Source organism: Cyprinus carpio, chromosome B9, assembly GCF_018340385.1.
Source record: "Cyprinus carpio isolate SPL01 chromosome B9, ASM1834038v1, whole genome shotgun sequence".
Taxonomy (NCBI): Eukaryota; Metazoa; Chordata; class Actinopteri; order Cypriniformes; family Cyprinidae; genus Cyprinus; species Cyprinus carpio.
Window position 1 is genome coordinate 30,337,839 of NC_056605.1, and position 22,406 is coordinate 30,360,244.

The following is a 22,406-nucleotide window of genomic DNA, read 5'->3' on the forward strand; positions in this document are numbered from 1 at the left end:
GATATTCCAGTAGTCCATAGGAAGTAGACAAGAAAGTGTGTGCGAGAGAGAGACGGAGCCAATGAGAATCAGCGATGCTGAAAGTTGCGGTTTTCCCGAGGCATCACTGTTGTGTGGAAGCTTGTTTCTGCCACCAAAAAATAATAATAATAAAAAAGGTAACTTTCTCTCACAATTCTGATTTTTTTCTCATGTGAAAATTTTCATTTCATTCGTATTCCATCACAGAAGTGCAACTTTTTATCTCAGAATTTTGACTTTCTCAGAATTGTAATTTTTTTTTTATCCCAAAGTTCTGATTTGTTTTTCTCTGAATTGCAAGTTTATATATTGCAGTTGCAAATTATAAATGATAAATTCTGACTTTTTTCTTTGAATTTTGAGTTTATACTGTATCTCACAATGCTGTTTTATTTTTTCTGCTCTCATGAAATAAAAGATAAAAAGGTAATTGTGACTTATCTCACAATTCCATCTGTTCTTTTTTCAGAATTGCAAGTTTAATTCTCGTAAATTCTCGTAACATTTTCCTCAGAATTCTGAGTTTGTCTTGCACTTCTTTTTTTGTTTCCACCACAGAATAAACAATAAATAAGGTAATCATAATTTTTTTATCTCACAGTTTTGAATTTATATCTTGCATTTATCTTTTTACCCAGAGTTGTGACTTAAAATTTGTTTCCATCATAGAATAAAAAATAAAAAAGGTAACTTTTTATCTCACAATTCTGACTTTTTTCTCAGAATTGTGTGAAAAATTGTGAGAAAAAAAAGAATTGTGAGATATAAATTTGCGATTGCAAGAAAAAAAGTCTGAACTGTTAGATATAAATTGTGAGAAAAAAAGACAGAATTGTGAGAGAAGTTTTTTTATTGTTTTATCCCGTGTAGGAAACCAGCTTCCATACTGTTGCTTTCAGACGAGTCCAGACAGACTTTTAGCGGCGTAATCCGCGGTGCTCAGCTCACAGCCGAGTCCATTCTTGACGTGCATGCGTGCGTGTGTGTGTGTGTGTGTGTGTTTCTGTGGAGTTCTTGTGTGGCTCATGCTGCTAGTAACATCCGAATCCGAAGTGCCAATCTGTGTCTGGGTCAAAGAGTTGGGAAGACTTGTTGTGCAGAGAGAAATTGCTCATGAATATGAAAAATCATGTACTAGACAGCCATTAAGTTATATGAAAAAAGTAATAATTTATGAAGAGAGACGTTTTGTACAGACTGTTTGAAAAAATAAAACCAATAAAAAGATTTTCATAGAGATGTCTATATGAGAGTTGATTTTGTAATTTCTTTCTCTGTGTTTTACATGTGCCACACTTGCCAGTGGTGTGTTCGGTTTATCAGAAACCTTCCTCTGTATTTGTTTCTTTTATTGTGTTTAAGCCAAAAAAAGCTTGTTTTCTCCCTTTCCCCTTTGTTTCCGGTAGATTGTTAATGAAGCTTTATTTCTGTTCATTTCTTTGAGAACTTTTGAATAAAAACACATTTTTGTTTTATTCATGTCGTGTCTTTCATTCACAGCTAATGCAGACCAAACGTTTTTTGATTCAGCACATTATTTTGCATTAGAAATGATATTATTAGCATAACTATTTGACTGAAAAAGAAATGCATCAGAATATCTACAAATATGGAGATCAATCAAATATTATGGACAGCATGTCTATAATAATCAAATATTAAAAAGTCATGGACATTTCTGTAGTGGATATGTTTCTAGCTGTCAGTAGCTTGAAATACAATTTATTTGGCTAGATGGATTTATGCATGCATAATTAAGTTGTCCAGAAGCATACAAACATCTATATTATTTTCTTTCTGATATACAATAATACGACACACATGAAGCGCTGAACCTGAAGCATGAAAGAACAGATTTACTGAAAGGATGATTGGATTCAGTCGGAAACTGGTTTTTGGTTTTTCTCAGCGGTTCATGTTCAGTTCTGAGAACAGAATGAGTTTTTCTCTGAGTTTTCACTTCTCTGTCAGTCCGTAATCGAGTGCGGCTGGGATTTCCACACGTTTATTTTGCTTCAGAGTTATTAAGAAATGAAACAACATGATTTCTGTTTTATACAGCGCAGCAGACGGGTTTCAGAGATAAAAGGGCTGTTAATTTCTTCCATGCAGAAATACATTTTTGACAATAACATATTGCGCAAACCTTTTATTTGAACATTATCATGTTAAGCTAAACTGGAATTATGCTCTATACTATAGGATCAACAAAATGTGATATAAGAGATTATTCAGGCAATACAAAACAGATCAAGTTAACCCCATTTATTAGAACTGACTGAATACAGAATAAGAAGTTCAGTAAACTTTGGATGAAGTGAGTTGAAGCTGTCAGCTATTTTTGCCTGGTGATCAGCAGTAGCTCATCTCTACCAGCAGGTGTCAGTGTTTTAGCAAAAGTCTCACAGCATCATTTGTTTTCAGTGTCAGAATTCCCAAGTGCATTATTACACTACAGTACAGTTACTACTGGTTTACCTGCAGCAACCTGGCTTTCATTTCTTAATTTTCCTAAGAAAATAAGGAATAGAAGCAGCTATTTTTGGTTCAGAATCAATTAAAGCCCCTGTAACACTTTACATAAAGTCTTTCTATATAATGCATTCTAAAAGTAGTTTTAATACAGTAATTATGCACCTTAAAATGCATTGTATCTCATGAATAATTGTAACCACAGTTATAATATATTATGATACCATAATCTATTTATTGTTACACCTTGAGAAAGTATAATGCATAAAAACACATGACAAACAAACCTTCAGATATTATAATGCATTTTAATTTGGTTATAATTATATACGAAAAGATGTACATTATCAATAACGAGAGGCCGAGAGCAGCAGACGTGTAGTGAGAGTTGGACGGCATCTGCCCGCTCTCTGCCACCTGTGTCCATTATTGAGACACACACACACACACACACTCCTTACACTCATTATTCAGTGATTTATGTACAACCAATCACAGACAGTCACTGCTAGATCATTATTTGAATGTTTCAGCTATTTTCAAAATTACTAATTAGCTTTGCAGTGACTGTTACTAAAACAAAAACTACTAAAAATCATTTTTGGTAATTAAATGTAAAAAGAATTAGTAATAGAAGTAGTATGTTTTGCTAAAACTAAAACAAAAATAAAACAAAGCTAAAAAAGCAATATAAAAATAAATAAAAAAAACAATCAAATTGAAATAAAGATTAAATAAAATAGGAATAATACATTAAAAAACAAACTTAAATTAATACATTTAATTTGAAGTATTAAAATTACTAAACCAAAATATAAATGAAAGCTAAAAATAGAAGTATTTCAATAAAAAAAATTTAATTCAAAAAAAGCTAATAACAAAATTACTGACCCTTAAATTAAAATAAAATAAAATAAAGTAAAAATTCTAAATATCAATAAATAGGCTACTATATAAATAATCCTTAAATAACGCACTGGTAGATGCAAAAATAATGATTATAATAATTATTAAGACAGAAATAAGAGGTTGTTATTAGGGATGATGAGTTTTGTCATGAATATTGTAAAGATATACAGATTGCCTGTGTCTGAAATCAAATGTCCACTATATAGTAGGGAAGCATGTGATTTTGTTTGTGGCCATTGTGCTTTTTTCTTGATAAAAGAAAAGGGTTTTATTTTTTTTATTTTTTTTTTTACAGTTTTTGCCCGTTGCTTGAACACTATAGACACATGCTTAAACTAAAATAACATAACTTGAAGTTGTTGCTACAGTACTATACCTTAAACAAAGTGTAACCATACCTTAAACAAAAGCGCTGCTTTGCATTTTAGTTGCAATTCTGTAACACACTTGCTCCTTTCTGCAACACACTTGCTCCTAGACACTACACGCTTTCATACATAAGACACTTAGTTCAAACATGAAATCTCAGGGTACCATTGGGAAAACACATCTATTCAGATAGGCAAGTATTCAACAACATAAATCGAGTGAGCATTACAACTATCAGACGCATCTTGGTAAAGCACAAACATGACCATGAAGCAATTGTACAGGGTGCCATTTGAGAGGAACAGTGTCAGGGTCAAAGAACTTCGACATGAATATGTACAGGTAAGTGTTTCAGTCCTTTACATTTACAGTAAAGCAGGTGTGCCCAATCCTGTTCCTGGCGATCGACTGTCCTGCAAAGTTCAGCTCCAACTCTAATCAGTCACACCTACCTTTAATTTTCAAGCAATCCTGAAGACATTCATTAGTTGTTTCATTTGTGTTTGAGTAGGGTTGGAGCTAAACTTTACAGGACAGTCGATCGCCATTAACAGAGTTGGACACCCCTGCAGTAAAGAATAGGTTAAGTCCAGTAACTGATGAATATGTACCACTGGATTAGTACCACATAGATACATTCAGAAATCTACACAGGTAGCTGTGTGGTGGGGTGGGTCGGTTCTGTATATGTAGTAGTGTAAGTGTGTGCTTTGAGTAAAGCCATCCACAATATGTATTTTTTGTTACAGAGAATCTTGGACATGGATGGAGCTGCCCAGCTGCATGAATGTATTTACATTGACGAGGCTGGATTCAACCTTTGCAAAAACAGACGACAGGGACGTAATATAATTGGCCAAAGGGCAATTTTGCACGTCCCGGGGCAGCGCGGGGGAAATATCACGTTGTGTGCTGCCACAAGTCTTCGAGGCCTACTGCACCATCATGCCAAACTGGGTCCCTATAATGCGCAACACATCATCACATTTCTAGATACACTTCATGATGCAGTTGGACAGGACGGACCAGAGCAGCCCAGGTTTGTTGTTGTCTGGGATAATGTTAGTTTCCCATCGGGCTACTCTGGTCCAGAACTGGTTCACCAACCATGATCACTTTGAAGTTCTGTACTTGCCCCCTTACTCGCCATTTCTAAATCCTATAGAGGAATTTTTTTCTGCTTTGAGATGGCGTGTATATGACCGCCAACCACATGCCTGTATGCCTCTTCTGCAGGCAATGGAAGAGGCCTGCAGAGACATTGAGGTGAGGTCTATCCAGGCATGGATTCAACACACAAGGGGATATTTTCCCCGATGCTTAGTGAGAGAAGACATTGCTTGTGATGTTGATGAGATCCTGTGGCCAGAGCCCAACAGAACAGACGGCAGGATCCAGAAGCCCACTTGCGCACGATTGTGTTTTTCTCTCTTTACAGTAGTTTTGTTTGTTTTATTTTTGATTTAACTGAACTTACTGTACTGTAAAATATACTAATGTAATGATTTTGAAATCAGTATTTCATTTTGTTGGTTGTTGTGAAAACATGCCCTCTGTGGAACTGAATAAAAACACTGAAAACAAAAGACTGCAGTTTTTTTATATATATATAAAGTAGACTAGTGTGTTGCTGCTGATCTGAAAGTGTATTCATATGCAAGTGGGTATCATTTTGTCATCAGAGTGACATTTTGACAAAGGATTGTTAGGTTTTGATAATTTGACATAGATGTGAATGGTTTATTACCCAGTGTTGTATCTTATTTGCTTGTGTGTAGAGTTTTGACACAATGAGCCAAATTTAGCAAAACGTGTGTAAGCAATAGGCAAAAACTGTAGTAGTCTCTTTCTCTCTCTTAATAATTCTCTCATGTCCTCCAGAGGTTTTTATTTCCAATCTGTTCTAAAGTGTGTTTCTGATGCAGAATTACAGCAGCAGTTCAGATCTGGAGTTGACTGATGATACAGTACAAAGAGTTATCATTTTCTATTTCTCATTTCCATTCGTTTCTTATTTTCAGACACCAAAACAAACAGAAGCTCAATGCTGTTCAAAATCAACAAAAACAACTGATAAAATCATGGAAACTGACAGCACTCCATAGTATTTCTACTTCTACTGTGTGGGTGTGTGTGTGTCGGTGTGTCAGTGTGGAAGTGTGTGTGTGTGTGTGAGGGTTTTAGAAGTTGTGGCATGGTTTGTGAATGTCTGGAGTGATAAAATGACACAGCATCTTTTCTGAATCCAATTCTTGTGTTTCATGGAGGACAAACATGTGTGGAGACTTTGTCTAAATCAGTGAAGGAGGAGGGGTGTGTGTGTGTGTGTGTGTGTATTTGGGGTTATGAAAATACACACAGTTTGAATATAAAATTGATTATAAATACTATAGACTACCCCAAACCTAAAAGGAAAACTGATATTTTAGTAATATACAATTATTTAATAATTATAGGCATACTTTTTAGAAATATTCCAGTACTAATGTTTTGAATTTGCTTTTATTTTTAGTTTTCATTTCATAGTTTTAGTCATTTTATTATGTGCTTTTGTAGTTTTTTGTACCTTATTTGCAAAGGCAATTTTTATCATTTTAAATAATAACATTTTAAGTTCCTAATCTAGTGTTTATATTTTATTTTATTTCAGCTGTATTTCAGTTACTAAAAATTGTTTAGAAAAGTTGTAGTTTTAGTCAACAATGTCGTTAATGAGTTCATTCTGATTTAGCATTTTTCAGATTTAAATTGCCCCAAAACAGTGAAAGTAAAGTAAATAAACATAATAACATGTATTAAACTGAGGTGACTACACTCTTTTTGGTATGTGAAATCAAAATCAATATACAACATATTTAAAATCACACTTTCCTGCTTATGTGCTTAACTTACCTCTAGAGAATTATACAAGTAGTGGATGTTCCTTCTTCCAGAGCTGTTTGTCTGTTTAATCACCCAAGCAAACACTTTGCATCACCCTAACAATAATCCAGAACACACAGCAACCAACTCGCAAGGCCTAAATCTCTTCCAAACAATTCTTTGTACAGAAAAACCTTCAGATTTCTGCTAAAGCTGCCTGCAGGAGCTTTCCTTTTGGACCTGATACTGTGAGCGCCTCCACAATGCAGTGCTGCATCCTGAACAAATAAAAGGAGAAAATAAAGAGTGTGATTCAGCTTCTTCTGCTCTCAGATACCAGCAGAACAAGCGCTTAAAAGTAACTTTAATGCAAAATGATCAAGAATGATGTGAACTTTGCTTTGTAAGTCTCACTCCTGATGGTAAAGAATGAATCAAACACTGATTCAGCAGATCATTAGACTGCAAGATGAACCGGGTGTTTTTCATATCAGCCCTCGAAGAGTCAGTCCAGTAAAAGTTCTGTCGCTTCAAGGGATGATATGAAGAGTCTCTGCTGATGATCTGAGTCAGGGTAAAAAGAATAAAATAATAATTAAAATAAGATATAAATAATATTGTCACATTAAGCTACACTTTCCATTTTCATTTCGTTTAACGTGATGTACTAAAAAACTACAACTTAAAAAGGAAATAAAATGAATGAGAACTATATAGACACAACGATAAAAACAAAATAATCATTCAAACTTTCATTCAAATTAAAATGGAAACAGAGAATACAAAATAAAAATATAATAGTATCATATTAAAATAACTGTTCTGAAGACAATTTTAAAATAACAACACTTTTTTCATTTGCTTTTGTAAATGCTCTGATATCAGCAGGTTTTCAAAGACACACACCATCCAGTTTTACAAAACCTTCCAAACCTTTCTTCAAAGAGAAGAAAAAAGCTCTCAGCACAATGGTGTATTAGTAATGCTGAGCTGGCAATGATTACACATTAATTTTATTCCTGTTATTATTCTAAAGACATCTGGTGAGCGAGAGAGTCTTTCAGTTTGTTTAAACGACTGTGACTCTGTTTATTTTTGCACTACGTGTCTCAGATTCAATATATAATATTTATAATATTTCCATGTCTGCTTCAGATGAAAGTTTATTGAGTACAGTTTAGTTTAAAATCAGAAGCATGTGCCTAATTACAAGTCAAAACTGAGCTCCTGATTCAGTCGACCCCGAAACTGAGCTGATACTAAACAAACATATGAATAATGCATTTTTATCATTTTACTTGAATAAATGTAATCATTTATGATTTAATTATAATGTATTACCCACTCTTTTTTAATTTTAAACATTTTAATTCAGAATGGTAAACAGAGAAGAATTTGCATCTGTATGTCCATAGGATTAAGTAGAACTATATACGCTGCTCAAAAAAATTAAAGGAACGCTTTTTAATCAGAGTATAGCATCAAGTAAATTAAACTTCTGGGATATTGATCTGGTCAGTTACGTAGCAGAGGGGGTTGTTAATTCATTTCAGCTGCTTTGGTGTTAATACATTTAACAACAGGTGCACTAGATGGGCAACCATTAGAAAACCCCCAAAACAGGAATGGTTTTACAGGTGGAGGACACTTACAATTATTCCACAACTCAACCCTACCTGATTGTTTTTCACTAGTTTTGCATTTGGCTAGGGTCAGTGTCACTACTGGTAGCATGAGGCGATACCTGGACCCTACAAAGGTTGCACAGGCAGTCCAACTCCTCCAGGATGGCGCATCAATATGTGGTGTGAATGCCTCTGAGAAAACAATCAGAAACAGACTTCATGAGGGTGGCCTGAGGGCCTGACGTCCTCTAGTGGGCTCTGTGCTCACTGCCTGGCACCGTGTAGCTTGATTGGCATTTGCCATTGAACACCAGAATTGGCAGGTCCGCCTCTGGCGCTCTGTGCTTTTCACAGATGAGAGCAGGTTCACCCTGAGCACGTGTGACAGATGTAAAAGGGTCTGGAAAGCGGTGGAGAATGTTATGCTGCCTGTTATGATGCCTGCCTGGTCAGCATGACTGGTTTGGTGGTGGGTCAGTGATGGTCTGGGAAGGCATATCCATGGAGGAACACAGAGACCTCTTCAGGCTAGACAATGGCACACTTACTGCCATTAGGTATCGGGATGGAATCCTTGGACCCGTTGTCAGACCCTACGCTGGTGCATTGGGTCCTTGTTCCTCCTGGTGCACGACAATGCCCAGACTCATGTGGCGAGAGTATGCAGTCAGCTCCAGGAGGATGAAGGAATTGATGCCATTGAATGTCCCCCATGCTCGCCTGACCTAAATCCAATAGAACATCTCTGGGACATTATGTTTCGGTCCATCTGATGTCGCCAGGTTGCACCTCAGACTGTCCAGTAGCTCAGTGATGCCCTGGTCCAGATCTGGGAGGGAATACCTCAGGACACCATCCTTCGTCTCATTAGGAGCGTGCCCTGATGTTGTCAGGTATGCATACAAGCACGTGGGGGCCATACAAACTACTGAGTATCATTTTGAGTTGCTGCAATGAAATTTCAGCTTAATGGACTAGCCTGCTGCATCCTTTTTTTCATCTTTTCATTCCTAACAAATTACCCAGTCCATATCAGTATAGATATCCTGCATGATATTTTTCCCCATTGAGATCTGAGGTGTTTTCAAAGTGTTCCTCTAATTTTTTTGAGCAGTGTACATTTCTTCTAATGTTTGTTTATTTATTCATTCATTTATTTTGAATTACTTGTATTTTCTGCATTTGGTTAGTACATTTAAAAATCATAGGCAAACAAACAATAATAGTCTGATCTCTCTCTGAGGTCAGGTTTGTGTTGTGGAGTGTAATGAGGGCATCAGGTTACTGTTGGAGACACGGCTCAGCGCTCACGTCTACACATTCCTGTGGGATTTGATGGCTGGGGAGTCTTTAAACTAGTTAACAGTGCCAAAATCATATTTAAAAGCTCACCAACCATCTCTCTGTGCTTTAATATACAGAAACAAAACTCAATCATGCATAAAGTCTCAGATTACATGTGCACTACACACCACAAAACAAACACATCATATAACCTACAACAACAAAACTGGTTTGCTGGTCAGACTGGTTTAGGTAGCTGGTTTCAGAGGGGTGTTCACCTGGGAGACTAGCTAGAACAGCCAAAGACCAGCATGGGTCATCATAGAGGCCATATTAAACCAGCTAAAACCAAATGACTTAGGCTGTCATTTATTTATTTATTTATTTATTTATTTATTTATTTATTTATTTATTTATTTATTTATTTATTTATTTATTCAATTTCCCCGACGTTAACCCTATATATATATATTGTCTGTGTATTTACTGTGCGTGGTTTATTTGAAAATGTCGCCAAATTGTAGTAATGATGTAAATAAAAGTTTCTTGCTGTCATCGTGTGTGCGCGCGCACGCACGTACGTTTGTGTGTATGTGAGGCGTTGAGCGCGCGCAGCCATAATCGCTGCTGGGTTGTGTTGAAAACATGGACCCTAGTTCTCGTCATTTTACCCTGTTTTACATCGTTTTTCTGACTCTTACGTGCCATTTTGCGCTAGGAGAGGACGCTGTCGGTGAGTAGTTTGTTTTAGCGAGTGTTTGATATGTTCAGTGTGTAACGCAATGCTCGTGACTGTTTGGTTTGTTTTAATGGCGATGCAAACAACAGAGAAGTTCAGCGCGTGCTCGAGTTCATCTCCACTTCTCTCGCCATGAAAAAAAACACAGATTGTTTATTGCATTATGTTGAATTATATTTCAAGGTTCGGGAACTAAATGTCAGTTAACTTCTCTTCGTGTCAGAAGCTTTGTCACGAGCTTTTACTAATAACTTAGTAAGAATGGAAAAAATCTAGTCATTGAAAGAGGAAGCTCAACATGTTGTTTTGTTACAGTTATCAATACTGTAAAACCGTGATGCATTTCTTAAAGAGCTTTTTGAAGTTAACTGTCACGTTTAACTGTTGATGCTGACAGTGACAGAACTTTCTGGAAATATCAGGGAAATGGTTTTCGAGAAATTACGATTTTCATGCATGCAAACTTAAGTGAAATAAAATAAGTCTTTATCTCTGAAGTAATAGACTGCAATCTTTAAATATTTTTGTAGTTATAAAAAAAAATCAAAACTCTCTTTACTTTCGTACGCATCCGTCTGCTGCCATACGACATTTGCGCTATATCAGAAGTCTTCTGGAGGCATTTAGACGTAATTACATTATCCAAACATCACTAGTTTTTGCCTTTCTTGTTACCAAATGTTTTCAAAACTATTGCCTGTTGCACTATATTTGATTTAACAGATATAAAAACTATTTTTATTTTTTCAGAACATTTGGGAAATAGCACATAAATCATATGGATTACAGTTATGCTTTTCCTCTTACTTCAATAATTTTTTTTACTTATTTTTTTTTTTTTTTTCAATCAAAAAAAAAAAAAAAAAAAAAATCTGTCTTTGCTGAGCTCAAACGCTGCATGACACACTATCACAGCCAGTCTATTAGTGTACACATTTGATGTCCATTGATTCTGAACCATTGAAATTTCACTATGGACAGGGCTACTCAGTAAGACATGAAAGGAATTGAACCAAAATGTCTTCAAAATGTTCTTTCATTTGACATCCGGTTTAAACAAAACCTCAAGTTAGCATGGAAGAGAGAGCTTTTACCACATGTTGCCTTAGGACTCTTGTTGAGACGTTAACTTTAAAGTCTTGTCTGCACAGACTGTCCCGCAGATGGACGCACGTGGTTGCCGTTCAGCCTCAACTGCTATCACTTTGTCCACGGAGAGGAGAATGTTGCCAAAAGTTACTCCATTCAAGATGCCAAAGACATGTGCAGAGGATATGGTGGTTACTTTTTTACAATTTGCAAACTATAACACACTGAAATATCTAAACTTGTGCATTATTTTTCGTGCACTATATGGTACAGTTTAACCTCCCCTATTACGTTCTTAGATCTCTTGACAGTAAAAAGTGCTGAGGAGAGTGACTTCATCGTTAAGTACAGTCCTTCTGTATGGAAAGGTAAAATGAGCATCTGGCTTGGGATGTACTACGACAGCGACGGTAAGTTTAATTTCCATCCAAAGGCATTCCTGTATCTCAAAACCTAGTGTTATCTGGGTTTAAACTTCAGAATTGGGGATATTTGCTTTTCTAATGCAGTATCCTATTGTGAGCATTTCATCAATACAGAAATCAGTAATCACCTGCTCCACCTCTGAATCAACTTTCGAATCCCTTTTACTTTTAAAAAGGTAAAAGTAACACCCACTTTTCAGGAGCCAATCAATTTCCTGAATAAATTCAAGTCCGTCTTAATTTTTTTTCCTCATTGATTATCCCGTTTCATTCAGAAATGCATACGATTACAAAAGTAAATCGGGTTGCATTTTGATTTCAAAGTATTGTTTTTACCAACAAAGTGACATTTTGGTGTGAAATTGACTAGTAATTTAAATATAAATGAGAAATTATAATGAGTAAATGTCAGAATTAATTAAAAAAAAATCTACAGAGCCATGTCAATTTTTACATAGAAATGTTTGTGTTTTTCTGTGTACATTATTGCTTTTTTTGTTCTTCACTATGTGAATCGTATTTAATTGTTTGGGAAGCATTTTTACAATTTAATTTAATGTGCAAGTTCTGTTTTATTAACTAAAATAGAACTTGAACATTAAATCAAATAGTAAAATGTTCTAAAAATAAGATATTTTCCCCCCATAAAAAAAAAAAAACAAAACTTATGCAGTACATGTTTAAGCAGATTATTGGACGTGGTCCAGCGTCTCTACACGGGAATGCAGCTGAACTTGACTAATCTGTTCAAACCAGAGGCCTTGACAAAGAGTTGTTTACCAGACTGTTGCCCAGTCAGTGCTTTTAGTCGAGACCGTTAAAGGAGAAGTGCTCTGGAAAATCTTGACCAGTCTGTTTAGTTATTTTTGAGCATTATGTCTGGTGTTGCTGACAGTTTGTATAACTTCTAATTGAGTGAATCATGCACGCTTGAAGTTTAAAGTGGTCAGTTTATGCAAAAAGAAACATTTTGGCACCCATTTCTTATCCTCATGTTATTCTGAGCTCTTCTTTTGTGCATGAAATGCAAAATGAAATTTAAGGCAGAATGCTTAAGTTGTTCTTAATTCAAATGGGGCTTTTTTTTAAACGCTGTGCAGGTTTGACAACATTGACAGCTTTGAATGGTGAGTAAATGATGGCCCCTTAAAGTTATCTCTGCATCTTCAGGTTAAATCAGTATCCCGTACAAAATGTACACGTGAACACACATTAACTTTCTGAGCTGTCTTCCTCTAGCGCAATTTTCGCACGTATCATCACAACACAAGGAAATCCTTTTATTTTGGGGGCTGATCGGGGGGTTTGCAGATTCAAAGAATATGTCATCCACACCCAGAGCCCAGATGCTTTCAAGTGAAAACTATAGAGACATATTCCAGACACCACATGTTTGCATCAGTCTGTTTAGGCTTCATGATGAAAGACCTCACTTGGTTATTGAACAATGAACCAGAGGACAATGTGAACTTTGATCATGTGTTCATGGATCAGTAGGAATGACCTGATGTGACACAGATTCAGGCCAGTGCTGCATTATGTTTCATTCATCAGGTGTTTACATGTGTTTTTCATCCCCTGTCAAGCCTAAACATTTGGCTTTATGTCATTAAGGTAAAGTTATCTAGGTGAGGTTTTGTTGAAAGTGTGAGAATGAGTTGTTATTGTATTGGAAGCATGGCCAAGCTCTACGTCATTGTTTTCCAGCAAAAACATGTGTATGAGTTATAATTTCCAACTATTAAAATTTTTTTTTTTTTTTTAAATGTATCAATTATTTCTTAAATATAGTATTTGTTTAAGTAAACAAAATGCTTACTTACAAAGCATTTTAACAAAGTGTTACATATAGACATCAAGGTTATGTGTTTACCTTCATTATAACTTGTGAAATATGTTTTACAGTGGAAATGATAGCAAGGCAAGCACAAATCTGAGCTATCCTGAACTGATTCTTATTGTTGAGTGCATACTTTATTTTCATTGAGAGTTTCTGTGAAATATGTCTCATTAAAAGCACGTGTCTCTCTATGTGTCTTGCAGAAGATGTCTTTAAGTGGCACGATGATAACAGCGTGTTGCGCTATAGTAACTGGGAGGACGGCGGCTCTGATGAGACTGATCTGGCGCTCTTGGACACGTGTGTCGTTCTTCACTCGGACACGGGGAAGTGGGAAAACGTCAGCTGCATGGAAGAACCTGAGAATGGAGTAGTGTGTAAGACGAGTAAGTTCACAATTCCTGGATTAGGACAACTATACCTGTTTAGCTTTTATTATATGTTGGGTTTTGTATTTTTTGTTTTCATTAAAATTGCTGAAAAGTTCCAGTAATTTGTTTGTGTGTAGTTATTAATATTTCGTTACATCATCTTAAAATTAAATAAAAAACCTTTCCACTGATGTAGTCTTAAGTGTCAATTTTTCAAAATTGCGATTTCTACATCATCTGAAAAGTGAATAAATAAGCTTTCCACTGATGTATGGTTTGTTAGGAGGACAGTATTTGGCCGAGATTTGAAAATCTGGAATCTGAGGGTGCAGAAAAATCAAAATACTGAGAAAATCATCTTTAAAGTTGTCCAAATGAAGTTCTTAGCAATGCATATTACTAATCAAAAATGAAGTTTTGATATATTTACAGTAGGAGATTTACAAAATATCTACATGGAACATGATCTTTACTTAATATCCTAATATCCTGACAAACATCAATGGAAAGATTATTTATTCAGCTTTCAGATGATGTATAAATATCAGTTTTGAAAAGTTGACCCTTATGACTGGTTTTGTGGTCCAGGGTCACATAGTTTTTTTTTTTAAATAGTTTAGGTATTTCAGTGCATGAAGTTAAACTGAATAAAAATGACAAACGTAGCTTTGGCAGTTAATATGTTAACAGTATTTTTTTAAATATATATTTTTATTATTATCATTTCAGTAAATCTTTAATTATATTTTTAAATAACCAAAATGCAACTGTTTTTTAGTTAACTATAATAACCATAAACTATAAAGCATTCCATACTATAATTGTGTTGCCTGTTTTTTGAAGAGCCAAATTACTTAATGTATTTATTAAATACATTAAAAAAAAATCATAAAATAATAATTAGATACTTAAAGCATTTAAAATGTACTACTCATTAAATGACCCAACACATTTTAGCATTTGTTTACAATCATTTTTATAATTGGACTTTCATTTAACCACAAGCTCCTGAAATTTCACTTTTATTATCATAGTTACAGTTGATTTATTTGGAATTTCTAGTTCTTGCATGTTCAAGTATTTGATTTATTTTTGTGTAATTTGGCCTTCCATAGGTTTCAGGTGTAGTGAATGATGTAATATCATACTTTTGCTAAATTAAAATAAAATGGTACATTTTGTAGAAAGATGTTTATGGTTTGCAGCATTACGGAAAGTAAAATTTAGGTATGTTTTGAGCATAAAAATGTGTGTAATTTGTGTCTGTGGTGTGTTTTTCAGAGGCAGTCTGGATAAGCCCACCTAGTAAGCATGATCTTATTTTTGTAATGTTTTTCTTGTGGTCTTGCTTTTATATCTGTACAAAATTGAGTTTTTCTAAGAGACATATTGACCGTAATTGTGTTTTGATGAGTTCAAAGCCATCATGATCATTGTAAATCATCTAAACCATCAGAAAGCATCTTGTCTTTGTGTTCATGATTCTGTTTCTTCCTTCTCCTCGTCTCTAGAGGGCAGTCCTCTTCTGTCAGCTCTGGTCGTCATCAGCGTGGTGTTGATACTGGTCGTTTCTGCAGTGATTTGGTTCTTTCATCAAAGAAGAAACCCAGGCTCATCTATCCTGAACCTGATCGAGTACCATCCGCCCTTCAAATCCCCTTCCTCCGATCAGGCCTGCTTGGTAGATGCTGAAGAAATCGAGGTGGTACCTTAGTGTTTTTCATCCGTGCCCAGGTGAGAAGAAGCAGCAGGTGTTCATGGGAGTTTGTGAACTCTTCCCTTTTCACTGGTTCCTCAGCGACGGTCCACACAGAACAAAACGAGGCTGTCGTGACTCAAATGATCTTTTTCTCTGGGGTGGAATGGAGGACTGTGTGGGGAAATATGATCTGTCTGAATGCCGTGTGTGATATAAATTGCTGGGGTTTTATTACGCAGGACAATTAAGCACATTGATCTTTCCTACTCCGTGAAGACTCAGCTGTTTAGTGAATGCATTTGATTTACTAATATTTTCTGAGCTGCAATGTCACTTCTGTGAAAAAAAGTTTCATTGAGTCCTTAAAGCTAATCATGTCCACAGGCTGTTCCAAGCCTGAAAATGTAATCAGATTAGTTATTATAATTATTGTTATTATTATTATAAGGTAATATATATATGTACTGTTAATTTTTCCTGAGGAATAATTGATAATTCATTGATTGCAACTCTTTTCCATAAAATATTTTTTTATAGACACCACTATCAAGCACCTAAAGGTCATATATGCTGCCATATATTTTTGTGCACTGTAAGTTTATTTGCATGAGAAACAAAATGAAGTTTCAGTCGTAATTCAGTTGAATTTTGTCCTCATCACAAAACTTTGAATTATAATTTTAATTTTGCGCAAACCAAATTCATTTTCTGATATTAAAAAAACAAAAAGTTAAGTCATATCACATCCCTTCCTTTGTGGTAGGACCAGTATTTAAGTGCTGTCTTTCTCAGCTGAAAAGGTTACAAATATGTGTTTGTCACTGCTAGCACTCTATAAGCACCTCAAGTTTGCAGATACAAATACTTCATGATTGCCATAATTTTTTAATGTTGTAATTGTTGTTTTAATGATTTGATTTGCTACTAACAGTCGTCTGTATCTATATTGTTATGAATGAATCCAATTGTGTAAACAGTAAGGCTTTATTTATCCACACATGAACAACAAGCCACAGAGAAACTAATCAAGTGTTGGTCTTTCAAAATGAATAAAGAATCGTCAAACATTTCAGTTTTCTGTTTTTTAGTGAAACCAAAAACACAACCAAACACACACAAAAAAAGTAATTGATATATGCAGAAATGCATGGTTTTTAATACGTTTTAATAGCTCAGATTTGAGTGCTGCTGTAAGCATATTCAGGCTGTACTCTGCTGATACGTGTCGGCAAACACAGACATGCAGAATGATTAGCAGGCAGTTTCTCCACGCACACATAAACAGAAGATGCTGGTTTTGCTGCAGATGAATGTGTGTGCTGGGTGTGTAATGAAAGAGCGATCAGGATGAAGTGGGTCAGCTAATTGAGGGCAGATGAATTACCCTCTGGGGTTTTTATAGATCACTGTCATTGTTCTACTCTGAAAGTGTCAGTTTCCCTCTGTATCTCCAGCTGCTTCGCCTGCACTTGTTTGTCCATGTTATGACTGCTGCTGCATTACGGCTGCCTGTACATACAAATTTGTATTTAAACCACCGTGACATGAAAATTTGGGGTTGATAATCGACTTTATAGGTTTTTCCTGTGTCCTCAATGTCACATTCCATCCTGCTAGTTATCACTGTCATCAGTTTGGTGGAAAAACAGTAAGTTTCAGTATCAGGATTAAGTTAAAAAATAATTATTATTTTAGAAGAACACAACTCTTCTCAAAGCCTAAAGCTTTCTTAAATTTATTTTGCTCATCTTTTTTATAATATTATAGTGTATATATATATATATATATATATATAATATATATATATATATAATATAATATATACGTAGATATATATATACGTACAGATATATATAGAGACTATATAAGAATATACGTATAAGCTATACGTATATAGATATAGGATACGTATATATATTATATACGTATATATCTCTATATATATATACGATATATATATATAACGTATATAACGTATATTATATATATATATAATACGTATATTATATATATATATATACGTTATATATATACGTAGATATACGTGTACGTATATACTAAGATATATATTCATACAGAACTAAGACGTATATCTATATATATAACTACGATAGTATATATATAGGTTAGCGTACTATATATAAGATATCTATACGGTAGCTTATCATATAGATATATCCGTATATATATATATCTATATACGTATTATCGCTATATATCTATAGATATATATATGGCGTATATATATATTAGATAGAGATATACGTAGATATATATATACGTAGCTGAGATAATATACGTATAGCTATGTAGTATATCTCCTGATATATATATATACTATACGATATAGATAGATTATACGATATATAGATAATATATACCTATCGTATATATATCATAGGATATATATAGTATACGAGATACGTACTTATATCAGACTAATACGTATATATATATAATATATATTATATATATACGCTAGATATATATATAATAGATAGATATATAAGTATACGTATATAGATAGTATAAGTATATAGTCATATATATATACGTATATACTTATATATATAGTGGATACGATATATAGTTTCTATAATATACGTATAGATATATTACGTTCTATATAGTATGTGTATATGACGTGTATATATATATATACGTATATATAGGATACGTAGATATATGGTATATAGACGTAATATATATATATAGTATGTGTAGAGAGAAGTATATATATATTAATGTCTTTATATATACGTATAGATATAGAAGGTGTATATATATGTGTGTATATAGATTTATCTATAGTTATAGATACCTATGTGTATATATATATATATAGTATATGTGTATATATTATATAATATATATATGTTGTATATATATATATCTATCTATGATGTAATGTCGTGTATATATATATATATATATGTGTATATATATATTATTATCTAGATGTGTGATATATATTAGATATCTATATGTGTGAGATATATATCTAAGATATGTGTGTATATATATAGTTATATGTGTGTATATATATGTATAATATATGGTGTATATATATATGTATATATATGTGTATATATATATATGTATATGTGTGTAGTTATATATATGTAGATCTATATATTGTATATAGTGTGTAAATATATAGAATATATATATATATTAGATATGACAGTCTCATTAGAACTTTAAATATGTTGTTAATAAATCTAGAAGTTATTTTAATTAATGATTAACAACAACAACCCAGAAGAACTGGAAAAGTAAAAAAAAAAAAAAAACACAAAATACTACTAATAATATTTATTCATGCTAAAAAAAAAAAAACATTCATTCATTTATAAATCATTTAAATGTGTTTGTTTAGTTATTTATTTTGTTTGAATGTATTTAAGTATTTTTTATTTAAATGCATTTTTTTTATCTATCTTGTTAAATGTATTTGTTTAATTACTTGTATAAATCTATTTATTTATTTATTTGATAAATGTATTTATTTATTTATTAAATATTAAGTATACCCTACACACTAGTGCTAGCAGTTATCAATTTTATTTGCCATCAACATAGGCAGTAATTCACTGACAGATGATCTGCAGTAATTAAAGCGCTTTCAAGGTTCAGTGTTTTCGGTGATCAACCCAGATATTACTGTCCCCTTCTGGTCAGCATATTACAGGTTGTCACTGATGACCACTAGAGGACGCTATGACTCATGATATCATCCCTGGTGCTAGACTGTGTGCAGGCCAGTACACCAATCAGAGAGGAGATTTCAGGCCACTTCTCAGACCTCCTGGAGTTTACAAAATATAGAATCAGAAATAATTGAAGTTATCTGGTATCACCATGATTTTTCAGGTTGAGGGCTTCACATTACCTGTCCATGTCTGTACGTCTAATTTGACTAGATTCTACCAAAAAACAGATTAATTTTGTGCAAAAATATTGTAGACTTTGACTGGACACATGACTTTTGTTGGTGTGTTAATATGTGGTTTCTAAGGTGTTCTTTGTGGTTGTTTACTTGTTGGTGTGTTGCTTTGTGTTTGTGAGGAATGGTCATGTGATTGTGAAGGTGTTCTAGATGGTTGCTAGGGTGTTGCTATGTGGTTTCTATTAAGGTGCTTTTATGGTTGTTGGTGTGTTGCTAGGGTGCTCCAATGTGGTTGCTGAGGTGTTCTGAGTGGTGGTTGTCCTGTTGCTATGTGGTTACTAGGTTATGTGTTATGTTGTTGTGTGGTTTCTAATGCGTTTTTGTGGTTGTTGGGTGTGTTGCTATGTGGTTGCTAAAGTGTTCTGAGTGGTTGTTGTGTTGCTATGTGGTTACTAGGGTTTTCTTGGTTGTTGCCAGGGTGTTGATATGTGATTTCTAAGATGTTTTGAATGGTAGTTGGCGGTTTACTCTGTGGTTGTTGGTTTGTTGTTATGTGGTTGTGTTGCCAGGGTGTTGTTATTTGGTTTCTAAGGTATTCTTTGTGGTTGTTATTGTGTTGCTATGTGGTTGTCAGGGCTTTGTCATGTAGTTGCTAAAGTGTTTTCTTAGTGGTGGTTGGTTTGTTGTTATGTGGTTACTAGGGTGTTCTGGGTGGTTGTCAGGGCATTGCCATGTAGTTTTTAAGGTATTCTTTGTGGTTGTTGGTGGGTGTTGACAGATTGCCATGTGCTTGTCAGGGTGTATTTATGTGGTTGCTGAAGTGTTCTGAGTGGTTGTTGGTTTGATGTTATGTGGTTACTAGGGTGTTCTGGATGGTTGCCATGTCGTTTCTAAGGTATTCTTTCTGGTTGTTGGTGTGATGCTATGTGTTCACCTTTATGTTGTTGTGTGGTTCTGAGTGGTTGTTGGTGTGTCGCTATGTGGTCGCTTGGATTTTCTGTGCTGTTGCCAGTGCGTTGCCATATGGTTTATAAGGTGCTCTTTGCTCTGGGTCGTTGTCAGGGTGTTGCCTTATGGTTTCTAAGGTGTACTAAGGTGTGGTTGTTGGTGTGGTTTTATGTGGCTTTCAGGGCATTGTCATTTCATAATAAGAATGCAGTTCTTATTTGTGTAAGTTACTAAAGTGTTCTGAGTGGTTGGTGTCATGTTGATATATGGTTACTAGGGTGTTTGGGGTGGTTACCAGGGTGTTGTTATGTGGTTTCTAAGATATTCTTTTTGGCCGTTCATGTGAATCTATGTGGTTGTCAGGGCTTTGCCATGTGGTTGCCAAAGTGATCTGAGTGGTTCTTGTTGTATTGCTATGTGGTTACTAAGGTATTCTTGGTGGCTGCCGGGTCATTGCCATGTGGTTTATAAGAGGATCTTTGTGATTGTTGGTATGTTTCTATGTGGTTACCAGGATGTTGTTATGTGGTTCTGAGTGGTTGTTGGTGTGTTGCAATGTGGTCGCTTAAGTTTTCTGTGCAGTAGCCAGAGTGTTGCCATTTGGTTTCTAAGGTGCTGTTTGTTCTGGGTGGTTGCCAGGGTGTTACCATATGGTTTCTAAGGTGCTGTTTGTTCTGGGTTGGTTGCCAGGGTGTTACCATATGGTTTCTAAGGTGCTGTTTGTTCTGGGTTGGTTGCCAGGGTGTTACCATATGGTTTCTAAGGTGCTGTTTGTTCTGGGTAGTTGCCAAAAAAATTATATATGGTTTATAAGGTGTACTTTGTGGTTGTTGGTGTGATTTTATGTGGTTTTCAGGGCATGGTCATTTCATAAAAAGAATGCAGTTATCTGTGAAAGTTCATGTACATTTATGCATTTAGCAGACGCTTTTATCCAAAGTGACTTAAAGTGCATTCAGGCTATAAATTTTTTTAACCAGTTCCAAACCCACCACCTTTTGTGCTGCTAACGCAATGCTCTACCACTGAGCCACAGGAACATGTATTTTAGTCATGTCACGTGTCCAGTCTGGATCAGGATGTTGAAGTGTAAGGAAGCTGCTGGTGTCATTGTGTCTTTTTTTCATAAGTCCACAGTTCTCAGTGCAGGGTAAAAGAGTTCAGAAGAAACCAATGATATGCCTCTTTCACACAGATTCCCACAGATAAAACACTCTGCTGTTGACAGGAACTGAAAGCGCTCACCTTGCACATATTTCTATGGTTTTATGTTTATGCTGGGTGAATTAGTAATGACTTGTAGTCACGTCAACAACACCAAACTCAGCTGCAAGATGGAACAAGGATATGTGACGATTAGAAAGACACAAAGTCTGATTTTCTTATTGCACTTGTGGTAAAAAAAAGCAAAAAATGAATGACTGTAATTAGGCTTCACACTGCACACAAATCTATTTTTCAAATCCAGTCTTAAGGACTGATTCATGTTGTAAGTAATGAAATCCTATTCATCATATTTCATGTGATATTTTGGTGTTAAGACTACAAACAATTAAACTAAATGAAGTCAGCTACACCAAAACTGGATTGTTCCTCATGGAGAAGGCATGTCCTGCTGTTCTATTATGAATCTATTGTGAACTGATGAGAAAGACTGAATATCTCACTGTGCCTTTGTGCTGATGGGAAACACTGTTATCCCTTGCGTGGTTTAGTGGATCATTTTGCAAGTAACTGTCAGGGCAAAGTCCACCTGAAGACACACACACACTTTAGTTTGTGCTTCCTGCATCTGTATCCAGTCTTATGAAACCTTAGAAAACACTGGATTTGGTGTTTACATGTGCAAAACTCACTGTTACAA

At 34.8% G+C, this 22,406-nt stretch overlaps 1 protein-coding gene across 1 annotated transcript; it reads left to right on the forward strand.

Annotated features, from left to right (window-relative positions):
- Positions 1-10,116: 10,116 nt before the first annotated feature.
- Positions 10,117-16,118, forward strand: LOC109074037 (CD302 antigen-like). The gene is made up of 6 exons (XM_019090088.2): positions 10,117-10,275; positions 11,433-11,558; positions 11,670-11,780; positions 13,839-14,021; positions 15,288-15,311; positions 15,518-16,118. Exons 1-6 carry the CDS (start codon positions 10,188-10,190, stop codon positions 15,718-15,720), a joined length of 735 nt encoding a protein of 244 aa, XP_018945633.1. The 5' UTR covers positions 10,117-10,187; the 3' UTR covers positions 15,721-16,118.
- The last annotated feature ends 6,288 nt before the right edge of the window (positions 16,119-22,406 follow it).